This window comes from Pogona vitticeps, chromosome 5 (genome assembly GCF_051106095.1).
Source record: "Pogona vitticeps strain Pit_001003342236 chromosome 5, PviZW2.1, whole genome shotgun sequence".
NCBI lineage: Eukaryota > Metazoa > Chordata > Lepidosauria > Squamata > Agamidae > Pogona > Pogona vitticeps.
Genome location: NC_135787.1, coordinates 161,238,203 through 161,255,686, shown reverse-complemented (window position 1 = coordinate 161,255,686; position 17,484 = coordinate 161,238,203). Strand labels below are relative to the sequence as shown.

The 17,484-nt window shown below is 40.7% G+C and overlaps 2 protein-coding genes and 1 long non-coding RNA gene across 4 annotated transcripts in view; 2 read left to right on the top strand and 1 right to left on the bottom strand.

Moving 5' to 3' along the window:
• Positions 1–4,515, top strand: part of GUCY2C (guanylate cyclase 2C) — a 79,428-nt gene extending 74,913 nt beyond the window's left edge. Inside the window, exons 26-27 of the mRNA XM_020787967.3 lie at positions 675–751; positions 3,988–4,515. Of these exons, the coding sequence (XP_020643626.3) occupies positions 675–751; positions 3,988–4,162 (252 nt within the window). The 3' untranslated portion in view covers positions 4,163–4,515. The remainder of the gene's footprint in view (positions 1–674; positions 752–3,987) is intronic.
• The window catches only part of LOC144583084 (uncharacterized), a 31,489-nt gene extending 15,717 nt beyond the window's left edge, over positions 1–15,772 (bottom strand). For both annotated transcript variants that reach the window (XR_013536675.1, XR_013536674.1), the window contains exons 1-2: positions 15,652–15,772; positions 6,147–6,225 (exon numbers count right to left, since the gene is read on the bottom strand). This is a non-coding gene — a long non-coding RNA (uncharacterized LOC144583084). The remainder of the gene's footprint in view (positions 1–6,146; positions 6,226–15,651) is intronic.
• A 49-nt stretch (positions 15,773–15,821) lies between these two features.
• PLBD1 (phospholipase B domain containing 1) overlaps positions 15,822–17,484 on the top strand; it is a 43,292-nt gene continuing 41,629 nt past the window's right edge. The window contains exon 1 of the mRNA XM_020787970.3: positions 15,822–16,059. Coding sequence (XP_020643629.3) covers positions 15,942–16,059 — 118 coding nt within the window. The 5' untranslated portion in view covers positions 15,822–15,941. The remainder of the gene's footprint in view (positions 16,060–17,484) is intronic.

Sequence of the window (17,484 nt, the reverse complement as noted above, 5' to 3'; positions counted from 1 at the left end):
CGTATCTAGAGATATTGGATGTAGAGTGGGCTTTTTCTTCTTCATTTTGTCCTGAATTAGAGGGTTTTCAAATATGTAATCCTTATGGCTAAGTTTGACTGAGTCTTTTTTGAGAAGCAGTGCCATTTGATAATTGTGTTGCTCAAAGCAATCTTTTTGCCGTTGGCAGTATGGATCTTTGTGATGCTTGTGGGGTGCAGGAGACTTGATCATCTCCTTTGGGACTGTATGTGGCACTCAGGGCTAGAGTATTTATTTATTTATGTTTGTGCGTGTCTTTTCTGAGTAGCAGGGAGTTTTAGAAATTTGGGAACGAGTCTAAATCACGTTGTGGAATCCTACATTGCTTCATGTTCTTTGTGGGATTGTGATTTAGTTAGTCAGTTGTGTGATGGTTTTAAAAATTGTTCTTCAGACATTTTTAGATGTCTGTAGGTGGTAGTAATAGGGCTTTCTGATCTTGCTTTGGCATTAAATATCATAAGACACACTGTTTATATATTACAGCATTGCTCATTTTTGTACAGGGTCAATAACAGGTACATGGAAATAAGGTATATGCATAATGGGTTTTCTAGGTTTTAATATGTACTGTACAATGTAATGTAGTGATGATCACTAGAATGTAGTCTCTATTCTAACCTCAAATTTATTATTTTGTCATTTTATGTTAGGGCAAAGGAACTGAGATTACTTACTGGTTGACAGGAGTTAAGGACCGGCAATATAATCTTCCAACACCTCCTTCTGTGTAAGAGTCTCTTTGATTAAGGGCTGGGGATTAATGTCCACATCAGTGTACAATGTCTAGAATATCTTCCATGTTTCCTTTCTGTAATATGCATGTATGTTATAAGCATAAGCATGATTATAAGCACAACAAATACTGGGCGAGGGGGTATACGTGTGTGTGTGTGTGTGTGTGTGTGTGTGTGTGTGTGTGTGTGTGTGTGTGTGTGTGTGTGTGTGTGTGTGTGTGTGTGTGTGTGTGTGTGTGTGTGTGTGTGTGTGTGTGTGTGTGTGTGTGTAAACTTGCATTTGAAAGCTAACTAAAGTACAAAAAGAAGCATACATATATATTCTCAGCAAAGAAGAATGCCAATTTAAAGTATCACATATCTTCTGCTGTACATTGTGTCTATCAAGAAAGAGTTGACAAGAATAGCACTAATGTATGTAGGGATGGTGCCAGGAAGAGAGAGGCTCTTTCAGCTGAGACATAGGAATTGCAATCTCTCTAGCACAGCAGTTCCAAACCTTGTTTCCCCAGATGTTCTTGGACTAAAACTCCTAGAAGCCTTCACCACTAGCTATGGGGGCCAGTATTTCTGGAAGTTGTAGTCCAAGAACACCTGAGGACCCAAGGTTGGCAACCTCTGCTCTAGCAAGTAGGTAAGTGCTCTCTATCTTTTTTTTGTTGTTGTTGTTGCAAAAGATCCTCCACCACCCCACCCATACTTTTGTTGTTTAGTCATTTAGTCATGTCCGACTCTTCGTGTCCCCATGGACCAGAGAACGCCAGGCCCTCCTATCTTCCACTGCCTCCCAGAGTTGGGTCAAATTTATGTTCGTCACTTCGGTGACACTGTCCAACCATCTTGTCCTCTGTCACCTCCTTCTCCTCTTGCCTTCACTCTTTCCCAACATCAGGGTCTTTTCCAGCGAAGCTTCTCTTCACATGTGGTGGCCAAAGTATTGGAGCTTCAGCTTCAGGATCTGTCCTTGCAGTGAGCACTCAGGTTTGATTTCCTTTAGAATGGATAGGTTTGTCCTCTTTGCAGTCCAGCGGACTCTCAAGAGTCTCCTCCAGCACCACAGTTCAAAAGCATAAATTATTTGGCAGTCAGCCTTCTTTATGGTCCAGCTCTCACTTCCATACATAGCTACTGGAAAAACCATAGCTTTGACTATGCGGACTTTTGTTAGCAAGGTGATGTCTCTGCTTTTTAAGATGTTGTCTAGGTTTGTCATTACTTTCCTCCCAAGAAGCAGGTGTCTTTTAATTTCGTGGCTGCTGTCCCCATCTGCAGTGATCATGGACCCCAAAAAGGTAAAATCTGTCACTGCCTCCATATCTTCCCCTTCTATTTGCCAGGAGGTGATGGGACCAGTGGACATAACATTAGTTTTTTTGATGTCGAGCTTCAGACCATTTTTGGCGCTCTCCTCTTTCACCCTCATTAAGAGGTTCTTTAATTCCTCCTCACTTTCTGCCATCATAGTGGTATCATCATTCTGGTTCAGCATTCATCCAGTCCTGACTTTCACATGATGTATTCTGCATATAAGTTAAATAAGCAGGGAGACAATATACAGCCTTGTCGTACTCCTTTCCAAATTTTGAACCAACCAGTTGTTGGAACCACCCATACTACCACTCAGTGATCTTCTGGATCAAGTGAGAAATTTATGATCCACAGAGATAGAAAGAAATGGGGAAGAAGTGGTGGTCAGAAGTCATTTTGTAAAAATACCACAGTTGTATCTTTTCTTTCTTGCAAACTGGTATGCCATGGACAATGCTATTCCAAGTAATATATTACTTGCTACCTCTTCCTCATAGCCTCTGTGACCATCTAGACTGCACTGGAACATAGAGCAGCATAAGCTGCAGCCAACAGCTGTATATGTCTGATGAGCTATGGGATATATGTTCACCTATTCAGTTTATGAGGGCTTTGCTTTATACTCTTTTCTTACTGAATCACTGGGAGAAGTCATTTTAACTAACTTTTGTTGTTGTTTTAGTGTAGGGTACTCACATTAAGATACTTTTAATATTTGGTTTCAAGTGTTTTCCCCCTGTATTTACACTGTATTTCTTTATTATGTTTGTGAACTGTCTAGAACCTTTTCTTACAAAGTAGATGCATGCATGCATGCATACATACATGCATGCATGCATACATGCATGCATGCATACATACATACATACATAAACAGTCAAACTTTTCTCTTTAATACTTCTACTGATCAGTAAGAATTGTTGAATTGTGCCCTCTTGCTACCATCTTATATACAGGACATCTAATTTTTGTCTCTGCCAGAAAATTTTCTAAACATCTACAGTTAACACATTTCACCATAAGATTCTGATCATGCTTATTTGATGCCCTCAAATCATCCTCTCTACTGTCTATTTTGCCCTGCACCCAGCTTTTTGTAGTAAGTTGCCTGCTGAAGAAATCTGGAAATCCTGAAGGCTTGCAGGGTTTTTGTGACCTCTTAGTTGATCTAAAAATATGTTTACCCCAATATGGATTTAGGAAATTGCCTGTAATTGTTCTGTCTGCTGACAGATATCAAGGTAGTGTTTTGCCTCCTTCCCCTGCTGCAGAGTTGTCAAACCGCCATCTAAATGATGGACGTGACAATTTTAGCAACTTAACTCAGTCCCTCCCAGAAGTCTATCCTGACCAAGTTCATCAATTTGATTGGAGAACATTCCCCCTTCCCTGTCCAGATCCATAGAATTATTGAGTCCAAACACTGAAGTTTGCACACTTGGTGGCATTTTGTTTGGTGCTAATAAAAATACATTTCCCAGCTATGGATTTTTTTTAAAAAAGTCCAACAGTATGCATGGAAGTACTGCCATCTTTCAGACAGCCAAACTGACTGGATTAGAAAGAAACTACTGTTCTGAGCATTAGAGGAATCAAGATATTGTTTAGATTACTAAGTGTCTAGTAAGTTACTTAAAAAGTACACAGACACACACATTTGTTTTTGGTACCACTCTGCTTGCTATGCATGATCGTATTTGCTAAGACTGCTTTTTTTAAAATGCCAGAAATGTATAGTAAAGCTGAAGAAAACAAGAACAGATTATTTTTACCTTGTACTGTCAAAGAAACTGCAGTTGACGGATGCTCCTACCCTTGTAGCTCCTGGAAGCTTGGGGATCTTCCAGGCCAGACTAAAAGGTTTATGACTAAGAATCATAGTAGACATACCATTGTAATTTAAAACTTTTTCCCTTTGCAGGGAGAATCAGCAACGTTTGCAAGTTGATTTTGCAGAGATGATAACAGAGTCACTAAAGAAGAGGGAAACTGAAGAATTCCATGTGCGAGAGATTTCACGCATAGCTAGTTATCGCAGAGGCACTCTGGAATATTTGCAACTGGTTACTACAGAAAGCCCCAGCACCTACCTGTGAAACAGGATAAACAGCAAGATTCAAGAATCCTAAAATACTACATCTAAATATAAGATAGATATTTCATACATATATCACATATTTGCAGTATTGGGCAGAGCTCAGGTTGGTTGGCTAAGGAGAGAAATTTGACCCTCCTTTCAAATATTGCTTAAAGTTAATAATTTACAGAAAGGATATTCCTTCTGTCACAAGGCAAACTCAAATAGCCCAATACAAACGTGCATCTTGACTAACTGGAAACTTCACAGTGAACTAATTGCTGGAATGGGGGCACAAAGTAACTCCCATCACATCCAGTGTGTTGTTCGTGGGACAAAACAGGAAGATATGATGAGACCAATGGAGTCGTCTTCATGATGTGGGAGTTTTGTAGTTTTCTGCCCTACTTTAAAGCATTGTAGTTGAGAAATGCTGTGCCAATCCCTTGCTTGCAATGGCCTCCACATTGCAATGGATAGCCATAGCTAGAGGGAGATCTGATGCAGCTTAGAGGTATGTGCAGACTGCTTCCCACAGAAGCCATTTTGACCCTATAAAAAGTATTTCAATAAATGAGAAGGAACATAAGCAAGCACTGAGTGTACAGTAGTTTGAAACTTTTTCTATCTGAGGTTATTTGCCCATATTATTATACTTCTTAAAGTTAAAACCATATATGTCTTTAACTGAGCCTCTAATCTTTAGGTAGTTTCTTTCTCTTTTTTAATCACAAGCACCTGTCTTTTATTACAGAAACAACTTAAAATATTTTTTCTGTTATTTAAAATGTGTTCATCTGCTATCCATTTTCATGCTTATAATTTACCATGATTTATTTTACATTTGTTTGGAAACATGAATATCACTGTATTTGAGAATAAAATAAATGCTTTTGGATAAAGTCATGGATATTTTGTTGTGTCAACTCTCACACTGCTGCAGATTTCATTTAGAAGTGCTAATCAACAAATCTAAGTTAATTTGCTACAGATGAAATTTGCAAGCATGCTAGTCAACAAATCTAATTTATATTATTTCTCTTCCTGTGCTGCCAGGAGGAATATCTAATACACTATAACCTGCAGGGTCCATCTTGCCGCTAAGTGTTTTGGCATCTGTATGAAATTCTTGGGCAGAGCTGTCAATAGATTTGCATTAAGATACCAGCAATATAGAAATGGTTCTCTACCCCCTTCCCTTTTCATTTTATTCCAAGGAAATTATAGAGGCTCGGAATACTTGTGCAGGCCAAGCAGCTGGCTCTTCACATTACCTGATATGAATCCAAAGTCTCTGCCATGCCATCTACCACCAGACAACACTCACTGGTTTGATTGGCCAGACCTATTGATTATCACCCCAGAATACCTTATCTGTAGATCATTCTGACAAATGACTGCATTGTTCATCATAACAATACTAACTATGGGCCACATGCCTTAATCTTGCCATTGCTGAATTGTCCAAAGAGTGAAGTTGCAAAATGCCTTTTTAATGGACTTTCCTATCTAGAAGCACCCACAGTCTCTGGTCCTTGAAGCACAGTATGTGTTTACAATTTAGTGACTGAAAGAGAATGCTAACATTTAGGTGATCTTCCAGTAACCTCAACCAGTCCCCTTCCCTATCTTGGGAGTAAACACTGTAGTAACTGAGGCAGTATTTATCCAACCACTGTGAGGAATTTTGGGCATGGTGGTGCTTGTTCTGTTTAATGTGGCTGAAGTGTGACTTTGCAAGGTGAAAAGTAATTTGGTTGACCAGCAGTAGCACTGACAGGAAAGGAGAAGATGGCATTAAACTCTGCTTCCTTTTCGGCAGAATAAATGATTTCTCTCCTTTCTGTTGTGTGGGGACGTACTGGCGTGCTGTTAACACAGAAAGGATTAATTATATAGACAATACATTTAGCCAGTATATAGTTTTCATGTGCTACAAACACTGATGCAGGTGGTGAAAGATAAAGATACAGATGACACTTGTGGAATGATTTGTCTCTTACCTTGCTTGCTTGTGTTTTATTCTTGCATTGCTAGTCATTGAGCTCAGGGTTATGTTGGACATTTGCATGAGCAGAATACCTGCAAGGATTCAAAGAACATATGGGTTAGCAATCTCTTCTTTGTATTTGTTCTGAGCCCAAAATGTTTGTGCAAAATGATCTCTTGCCATCTCTTGCATGGACAAATTTTGTCCTTTTCTAAGTATATGACATACCTAGAGAGATGTAACTCACATCACATGCTTTAGAATCTTAAGTACTGAAAGTGTATTTAATACTACTGAGTGGGGCTCAATAGTATTAAACAGTATATGTAAGGCATGCTTGAATTCTACTTTCCTTTGCCATGGGGTAGATAATGTTTGTCCATCTACTCAGTAGACTCTTGTGGGTTCAGTGGGAGAAATCTGACTCATTAGTCTTCTTTATTGTTATGTGGTGTAGGAGCAGAAACAAGGCCTGATGTAGTTTAGGGTGTAGACAAGCTTACTCCTCCCCACAGCCACCTATTTTTCATTCTTTCACTTGCAGCATTGTGCTGGTGGTCAATATACAATATGCACCTGTAACATTATGCTGGAGTATCCTGGTATACTCAGTTCTCATTACTTCCTTATAATCTCTAACCTTAGACTGCACCCTTAAACAGTGGGCATGGTCAAGAGTCAACATTTTAAATTGTTATACGAGTTCAGAAGAATTCTCCTTGGATTAGAAAGAAACTATGTCTCAATTGTTTCAGTTGATATGGACTGTTGCTTCAGCTACTGGGATGAAATATTGCAGCAATGTTTAACTAAGACAGCAGACAAGCAGCCTTGCTTCTTGCAAAGTCCAGTGTTCATTCTTTGTCCCCAGATAATTTTTTTTACTTTTTCTAACAGGCAGGGTAATCCTGTGTAGGTCCATGCATAGAGTGATAAAACAAATACTTTTTTTTGGTGTGGATAGCCTTGCTCTGTGTTGGATCAGTTCCAGTGCATGTGATACCTGGAACCATCCAAAGCAAGCCTTCTGGTTTGAATTTACTAATACAAAGGATCTTTGTGGTGTGGTGGATAAGCTGCAGTACTGCAGTCAACACTGCTCAGAACCTGAGTTTGATCCTGATTGGGTTAAGTAGCCAGTTCAAGGCTGACTTAGCCTTCCATTCTTCCAATGCTGGTAAACTGAGTACCCAACTCACTGGGGTGGGGTGGGGTGGAGCAATCTGCAGCCTGCATAATTAAATTTCAAATTGCCCAGATAGTGCTTTAAGTGCTATGGAGTGGTATAAAAGCAACACACTTTAATACAGTATCATGAAGTGACTTCATATGCCAGTCACTTCAGGACACTGGCAAATTAATATTTTTCTTTGCTCCTCAGCAGAGGGGCAGGGAAAGTGATTTTTTTTAAAAAAAAACACTGTATAATGTAATATAGCTGATATCCTGCATCAGTTATAAAAAAATTAAATATTTTTTCATTGCCTTATCTTAAAGGGTAGCTTGAGAAACCACCAACTGTTGAATCTGTGGCTTTGTCTGTGGGTAGTTTCTCAACAAGTCCTTTAAGAGAAGGCAAGGAAAAGTTATAAAACATTTTCTTGTAATTGATGCAGTGTATTAGTGACAGTCCACAGAGTAAAAAAAAACCAAAAACCCCACCCACTTTCCCTGACCCTCTGCAGAGGAGCAGCGGAAGTGATTAATTTGCCAATATCCTGAAGTGGCTCTCTCACTAAGCCACTTCATGAAATTGAGAAGAATGATTTCCATGTGAACTGTTGGGTTTGATTAGATTGGAATAGCTTGTCTTGATTAAGGCAAAGTGGTCCATGCCAACTCACTCCCTGTCACTAATGTAGCTGCAGCCATATTTTTTTGGGTTAAGTTATTGAATAAAAACCCCTATACTTTAGGATTGTACAAAACCTTTCATTCTAATGGTTAAGTATCTTTCTTTACATGTAGGGAACAATAATTTATGTACTGAAAAATTATAGTTTATCATACTGTTTTGTCATCAATTCAAATACCTAACTTCATTTTATACATGACTGGAAATCAACAGGGCAGACGTCTCAGTTCAAAAATTAACTCTCAGAACCAACAAGTCTTTTTGGAGATTGTAAAACAAATTTTAAATAACTCAGAGAAGGGCAATCACTACTATCGTGTAGAATTATTATTATTCAAGCCACAAACATACATGTGTTGCATTTGCATTTCCTGCTTATTTGTATAACTATAACTTCGTAATCAAGTATTTAAGTCTGTAACATATTATTAAAGTATTTATAACATAATCCTAAACACTCTTTGATATTTAATCAATACCACGGCAATACACTCTTGACATGGACTATTTGCTTCAAGGTTTCTAATCGGTGTTAAGAAACACATATTGAGAAAACAAACAATCCCTGAATTCAGAAACATCTATTACTGAGGTGGATCATACCTTTTTGAAAAGACACCCACTCTTCATTTCTATACACCAAGAGGTGGACAAAAACCCATCTAAATAATGCATTTGGCAAGCCATTTGTTCACTTATTTGATGCATTTGAAATGTAGTAACTGATTGTGTGCTTGGTTTCTCACTTTCCAATACAGTACAACCTAAGATGAAACATATATTCTTTGTTCACTTCCTCTATTTTACTTCCACTTTCTTTTGACCACAAAACTGAAGCAAATCTGTCAAAACAGCATTAAATAGTTTTTAAAAAAGAATATATTCTTACATTAAAAATAATGTTTGATCCATTTCTTGCTTGTGTCATGTGATGGCTGATAAACATCTATAAGTCCAGTTGCTTCAAATGTGATGCGTATTTTTATTTGTATTATTCTTATCTAAGTCCTACACTAATATCACAATATAACAGCTCAACTAAAAAGCTATTTCATAGACAAGAACATAAAGTCAGAGAACCACAGTATATGAACATTAATCTGTCATTTAATAAAGCAATTTATTACAGTGCAAATATGTGTTTTGGTTCATTGGAAAACAGAACATTTGTCACTACATATTGATCTAAGGGATAATATGTAGTGTATATGCTATTATTTATCTGTGGCATTTGAGTAAGAGAACACCAATGCTTCCTATGCATAATATCTGCAGTATACAAGGTTCCTTGTCTCACACATTCCATGTAAATTCAGCTTGGGGCATGTCTTGGGTCGAATATGAGTCCTGAATTAACGATCATATGGCCATCATATGAAGTTGCCAGAGGGAAATTGCAATGACAACATTGGGTTTGTGGCCATAGTGTTGCACTCATTTGTTCATGTGGCAACTCCTACTTGATGAAAATAAAACACTCCCGTTCTCTTGAGAAAGCTTATTTATTGACTATACTTTGTACTTTGTTTTTTAACTGTGGGAAACTAGGAAACCAATATCAAATGCAACCTTGGGGACAAATGAACAGTCTTGCCTCTAGCTTTAAGCTAAATCACAAGACTGCATGACATCTTTATACTGGTTTTGGAGGCCAGGTGGATCTTTGAAAGAATACTTACTCTTTTTTTTTAATTTAACAAGGGGTGACAAAAAGGAAAAGGGGAATTGAGGTGAAATGGGAAGAGGAGAAACAATAACATACTAACGTGCATTCTATACATATTGCCATATCAAAATTCCAAATTACTCTTTTTACTATTTTGTGCCTTCCAGATTTAAGTTCTCATTTCAATATATGCTCTTCATACGCTGCCTGTTGACTCAGTCCATTTGTAGAATAAGTCCCATCTTTCTGTTGCCTTTTGTAAAGGACAGTCCTTCATCACTTCTGATAAAATGTCCATTTTCACTGTTTCCCGTATCTTCTCTATAAGATCTTTTTGTTTTGGTACCATCGGACTTTTCCAATTTTTGGCATAGAGAATTCTGGCTGCAGTAACTATGTATGAAAGAACACTTACTCTTTTCATATATGACTGGGCCATTTCTTCTAGTAAATGCCAATCTTTATGTTACTCAGGCCCTTCAACATGATGCATAACAATCACGAAAAATGAACAAGCCTTTCACAACTTTATGGCAAAAAAATGATAAAGTGGTTTATACACTTCATATGGCTAACAGAATGAACTTTTGAAGAATGGTTTAGTGTCCTTGAACCTAGGAGACTGGTTTCAGGTTGCTACATAGCCATGAACTCGCTCACCTTGGTGAAGTTTGACAACAGGGGCAGGAAACCTGTGACTTTCCAAATGTTTTCATGCTTCTTAGGCATCCTTCAGTCTTGAGAGACTATGGTAATGTGCTCTGTATGTAGGACTTGGAACAGCGTCTAATGTGGCTGAAAAGGCCAATTTGAGAGTGACAATTCCTTCCACACTGAAGACAAATACAATCTGTCCCCTGTCCAGCTCCCTGATTTTGCTGCTTCCAGGACTGCTTCTTTGCCTCGGCCTGCTGGATAAGGGTCTCTTCAAATTGGGAGAGGCCGTGCTGCACCACCTGCCTCCAGGCTGAACGGTCAGATGTCAAGGTTTCCCATCTGTTGAGGTCTATTCCTAAGGCCTTCAGATCCCGCTTGCAGATGTCCTTGTATCACAGCTGTGGTCCCCTCTGGGGCGATTTCCCTGCACTAATTCTCCATACAAGAGATCTTTTGGAATCTGACCATCAGCCATTCTCACAACATGCCCAAGCCAATGTAGATGTCACTGTTTCAGTAATGTATACATGCTGAAAATTCCAGCTTGATCTAGGACTACTCTATTTGTAACTTTGTCCTGCCAGGTGATACCATAAATGTGTCAGAGACAACGCATATGGAATGTGTTCAGCTTCCTCTCCTGCCGTACACAAAGGGTCCAGGACTCACTGCAGTACAGGAGTGTGCTCAGGAGACAGGCTCTATAGACTGGGTCTTGGTATATGCCGTCAGCTTCTTATTCAGCCATACTCTCTTTGTGAGTCTAGAGAACATGGTAGCTGCTTTTCCAATGCGTTTATCCAGCTCGACATCTAGGTAGGGAGTGTCAGAGATTGTTGAGCCAAGGTACACAAAGTCATGAACAACCTCCAATTCTTGTGTGGATATGATAATAGAGGGAGGTGAGTCCATGCCCTGGCCCATGACTTGTGTTTTCTTCAGGCTGATTGTTAGTCCAAAGTCTTGGCAGGCCTTGCTAAAACAATTCATGAGTTGTTGGAGGTCTTCAGCAGAGTGGGCAACAATGGCTGCATCATCGGCGAAGAGGACGTCCCGCATGCATTTCAGTTGGACTTTGGTCTTTGCTCTCAGTCTAGAGAGATTAAAGAGCTTTCCAGAGATAGATACCTTCTGTTGCAGTTCCAAAAACGTTCTTCAGCATGACAGCAAAAATGATCCCAAACAGGGTCAGCGCGAGGACACAGCCCTGTTTCACTCTGCTTCGGATGTCAAAGGGATCTGATGTTGAGCCATCAAAAACTACGGTGCCCTTCATTCCCTCATGAAAGGACCTGATGATGCTGAGGATTCGAGGTGGACATCCAATCTTGGGAAGTACTGTAGTTTTAAAAGGCCATCCCTGCTAACCAGATCAAAGGGCTTTGTGAGATCTATGAAGGCCACAAAGAGTGGCTGTTGTTGTTCCCTACTTTTCTCCTGCAACTGTCAGAGGGAGAATACCATGTCAGTGGTGAATCTATTAGCTCGGAATCCATACTGTGATTCTGGATAGACTCTATCTGCAAGCACATGGTACAACACAGGCAAGCAGTTTCCTACAATGGTGAGAAGAGAGATGCCAGGTAGGTGCCCATCTCTTTTGTTCTTATACAATGTGACAATGTTTGCATCTTTCATGTCCTGTGGTACTCACCTTCCCTCCAGCAAAGACGAAAGACTTCATACAGTTCGGTGGTGATGATCTCTTTACAGCACTTCAGCACTTCAATACAGATGTTATCCTTCCCAAGTGCCTTGCCGGAGGCAAGGGAATCCAAGGCCACTTTTATTTCTGCTGAAGTTGGTTCGCTGTCCAACTCTTCCAAGACAGGCAGACACTCAATGTTATTCAGTGCTTCTTGGGTTACTACATCCTCTCTGGAATATAGCTCATAGTAGTGCTGCACCAAGTGGTCCATCTGCTGTGCTCGGTCCTGGATGATCACACCTGTAGCAGACTTCAGGGGAGCAGATTTCTTCTGTATAGGACCTAAAGCCTGCTTGAGACCATCATACATTCCCTTGATGTTACCTGTGTCCGCTGCTATCTGTATGTGAGAGCAGAACTAAAGTCAATAGTCATTGGAACATCTCCAGGCTGCCTGTTGGACTCGTGCTACTATTCCTACATTTCCTGGTCATTAGCTGTGCTAGCTGAAGCTGATATAAACTGGAGCTCAATGACATCTGAAGAGCTATAGATTCTTACAGAACGTAAGAATAGCCCTGCTAGATCAGGCCAAAGGCCCATTTAGTCCAGCTTCCTGTATCTCACAGTGGCCCCACCAGATGCCTCTGGGAATACACAAGACAATTAGATATCTGTCTCCTGATATCTCTCCCCTGCATCTGGCGGTTGTTGTTGTTGTTTAGTCATTAAGTTGTATCTGACTCTTCATGACCTCGTGGACCAGAGCACACCAGGCCCTCCTGTCTTCCACTACCTCCCAGAGTTTGGTCAAGTTCATGTTGGTAGCTTCAATGACACTGTCCAACCATCTCGTTCCCTGTAGTCCCCTTCTCCTCTTGCCTTCACACTTTCCCAACATCAGGGTAATTTCTGGGGAGTCTTCTCTTCTCATGAGATGGCCAAAGTATTGGAGCCTCAGCTTCAGGATCTGTCCTTCCAACCCTTCCAGGGTTGATGTCCTTCAAAATGGATAGGTTTGTTCTCTTTGCAGTCCAGGGGATTTTCAAGAGTCTCCTCCAGCACCACAATTCAAAAGCATCAATTCTTCGGCAGTCAGCCTTCTTTATGGTCCAGCTCTCACTTCCATACATCGCTACTGGAAAAACCATAGCTTTGACTATGCGGACCTTTGTCAGTAAGGTGATGTATCTCCTGCTATCTAGGTTTGCCATCACTTTCCTCCCAAGAAGCAGGTGTCTTTTAATTTAGTGGCTGCTGTCACCATCTGCAGTGATCATGGAGCCCAAGAAAGTGAAATATGTCCCTGCCTCCATATTTTCCACTTCTGTTTGCTAGGAGGTGATGGGACCAGTGGCCATGATCTTAGTTTTTTTGATGTTGAGCTTCAGACCACTTTATTTTTCACTCTCTTCTTTCACCCTCACTAAGAGGTTCTTTAATTCCTCCTCACTTTCTGCCATCAGAGTAGTATCATCTGCATATCTGAGGTTGTTGATATTTCTTCTGGCAATCTTAATTCCAGTTTGGGGTTCATACAGTCTTGCCTTTCGCATTATGTATTCTGCATATAAATTAAATAAGCAGGGAGAAAATATACAGCCTTGTCGGACTCCTTTGCCAATTTTGAACCAATCAGTTATTACATATCCAGTTCTAACTGTTGCTTCCTGTCCCACATATGGATTTCTTAGTAGACAGATAAGGTGGTCAGGCACTCCCGTTTCTTTAAGAATCTGACATAGTTTGTTGTGGTCCACACAGTCAAAGGCTTTTGCGTAGTCAATGAAGCAAATGTTTTTCTGGAACTCTCTGGCTTTCTCCATAATCCAGTGCATGTTAGCAATTTGGTCTTTGCTTGCAGACAGAGTTCCTCTGCCCCTTCAAAATCCAGCTTGTACTTCTGGGAGTTCTCGGTCCACATACTGCTGAAGCCTACCTTGTAGGATTTTGAGCATAACCTTGCTAGTGTGTGAAATGAGTGCAATTGTACAGTAGTTGGAGCATTCTTTGGCACTGCCTTTCTTTGGGATTGGGATGTAGACTGATCTTTTCCAATCCTCTGGCCACTGCTGAGTTTTCCAAACTTGCTGGCATATTGAGTGTAGCACCTAACAGTGTCATCTTTTAAGATTTTAAATAGTTCAACTGGAATGCCATCACCTTCACTGGCCTTGTTGTTAGCCATGCTTTCTAAGGCCCACTTGACTTCACTCTACAGGATGTCTGGCTCAAGGTCAGCAACCACGCATTTGGAGGTACCTTCCTTTTAAGCTTGGAGATTATTCATCCTCATCATGGTTTGTAACCTGCCATGAATTTTTCCTCCAGGAATTTGCCCAATCCCCTTTTAAAGGCATCTAGGCCAGATGCCATCACCACATCCTATAGAAAGGAGCTCCACAACTAACAACACATTGAGTAAAGAAATGTTTTCTTTTGTCTATTCTCACTTTCCAACACTCAGTTTAAGTGGATGTCCCCTGATTCTGGTATTGCGTGAGGGGGAGAGAGCTTCCCTCTATCCACCTCATCCATCCCCTGTATAATTTTATACATCTCAATCATAACCCCCCTCAGGCACCTTTTCTCTAGAATAAAGAGCCCCAAACACTGTAGCCTTTCCTCATAAGGGAGGAGCCCCAGCCCAGTCATCATTTTAGTCATTCTCTTCTGCACCTTTTCTAGTTCCACTATGTCTTTTTAAAGGTGCAGCGACCAGAACTGTACACAATATTCGAGGTGCTTCAGTCCACTTCTACTTTTTATAGCTGTAAAATATTTACAAATGGAGCTTAAAATGGACAGTACACACTATCTGTACCCTGTTATGTTATGGAACAACATGGCTACCTGCAATTTTCTTTATTTTGGAAAATACTGAATTTAGCAGTTCAAAAAGAGAATCCTAGAACTTGAGTAAGACAATGTTCTGTTATCTAATGATGGCTACTTGGGACTAGGGGGTACACACAATATACCTCTAATCACTAGATAATACTATCTGTTTGGTTCTCATTGGCTCTTTGTCTATCACACCAGCTAAACTTTATTTCTGTTAATGTTAATATATTTGTGTGTTTTTTTACAACACCAAGCAGGAGGCAGCCTGGTTAAATCTGTACAAGACCTCCTGCATTCCATGTTCAGACGTTGGGGCTTTTTCGGTCATGCTCTGAAACATCTCTTTCTCTTTCCATGCTCTTTCAGATAGGGGGAGATTTCTTTCATCATGTTATATAATCCTGAAAACAAGCATTGCTGAAAAGTGGCATATAAATCTTTAAACAAAACTTTTTTTTGTTTTTGTTTTCTTTAGTGTAACTGAAGATCTAGCTTAAAACTGAGATCTGGAGAACTAAAAAAAAAAATAGTTTTTAAACCTCAGTTTAACAATACTAATTTGTACATGTACCTCAATATATTACTGCTGTCCCTGTTACATGATTTGAGTACAACTTAACAGGTAGGGGTTTGATCAGCAACGGAGAATGTCTGAACTTACAAATGTTGTTGGCCTGCAACTTTCATTAGCCCTGTCCAGCACAGCCAGAGATGAGGGATGATGGTTCTTGTAATGAAATACGATTTGGAGGGCTGCATTTCATCATCCTTCGTTCTGTTCTTAAAATACATTTTACCCTGATTTGCTGTTATCGAAGTGACCTTAGAAAGCATTCAGGACTACCTACTTTGTGGTTAACAGAAAGTTTCAGACGTTGGGAGGATCTTTATCCACGCTGATACTATGATGATGATGACAAGAGTAGAAATAATGAGGAGGAGGATATCCACCGTCGGGGCAGAGCTTTCCTGGTTTCTAATTCCAATTCGCCGAGGCTGGGGTGGGTGTGACGCTCGCGACTGCCCCGGGCCAGCTGGGCTGGGAAAGGGCGGGCCATGCGCTGAGCGAAGAGAGCAAAGTTCCCCAAATCGCCGGGCTGCCTCCGTCAGAAACCCAACACACAGGACTCAGCTAAGCATGGCCCGGTATGAAGACGACGGCGCCGGCGCCCCCTCCTCCTCTTCCAGATGCTGCCGGTGGCGGTACTGCTTGTGGGGGCTTTTCTTTCTCTGGGCCATACCGAGAACTGGAGCAGGTGAGGGGGATCCAGACGCTGGACTGGAGAGTTACGGGAAAGAGCTCTCCCGGCTCGTGTGCGCGCCCATCCGCCAAGAGACTCACCCTGAGGTACCCCCAGGAGGGTGGGGACAGGCAGGCTGCTTTGGAAGAAAAGCAGGGGCCTCACTTGGTAGCAGAGCGCGCGGAAGGCTCCGGCGAAGCAGGACGACGTCCTCTCCTGAGGGTGTGCGCGCGCGCGCGCTTGCAAACCCAGACAGATCCTCATCTCCTCAGGCGCTCTGCATTCCCTCACGTAGCCTTATCGACTTTCTCGCGTTTCCTTCCCCCTGAACTTCTTGGGGATAACGACGTTAAACCTCGGCTCCCACCTTCTTTTTTAGACTTGTCATGGCCAAGTAAGAGATCGCCTTTTAAAAAGAAGGCGTCTAATCTTTGTTCAGAAGAGATGCGACCCATTCATTGAACGTTGAAGAGTTCTATACTTCAAAAGCAAACAGTGTTCTAGAGCAATGGAGGCGGGTTCCATCTTTCCCCATTGCCCGGGAAGCATCACGTTATGACATTCAATAGGTTGTAGGAAGCTGTTTCGTTGCAAAAGGAGGGTCACTTTGTATATGAATGATTTTTTTTTTAAATCTTAAAGTGAAACACACACACCCATAGTAACCCTGTCATAGAGTGAAAGGAGAAGTTTCCTGGGGCACTACATTAATTGAAAAACACCACAGACAGAAGAAAGATACAACCAGGAGTTAGAGTGGCCTTTGGCTAGATGGGTGGTATTGAAATCGAATAAATAAATAAATGTAAGTTTTAGGATACAGCATGAAAGCATGTCTGTACCGAATGTTGAACAAATCTTACCATCCACATCTAAGTTTGCAAAAACAAATTAGGAGCTGTTGCCTTCTGGATCATCTTTTTCATGTACAGTACTTTTGCAAAATAGTGTGTATGGAGGAAGAGTCTCTTGGTTTCATGGTTATCACCTGCTTTGAATGGAAACTGGTTTCATAGCACATTGCTAACACATGGCTTTACAAAAGTGCTTGTAGGCTTATAATATAATTTATAATTACGTACATGGCATATGTATATGGCTGGAATCAGATGATTGCACAGTCTGCAGTTCATGAATCACATGACTGCATAATCTGCAACTATGGTGAATGCTGAAAGAGAGGCGATGGCAACCATTCAAAAAGCACTTGATCATGTAAGTGTGCTTCATGTACTCCCTCATTTGTAAACATACCACGTGAGTTGGTTTGTGTGCAGAATTAGCATGCGAGCAATCAGTGGCCCAAGCAGATGTACTGTTCATGCACTAATTGTATATGTCAATAGGACAATTTCCACAGTAATTTCATTTGTATGTGATTTATACACAACCTGTTTATACAGCCAGAAACTTATTTACTAACTCCATTACAGTATGTCT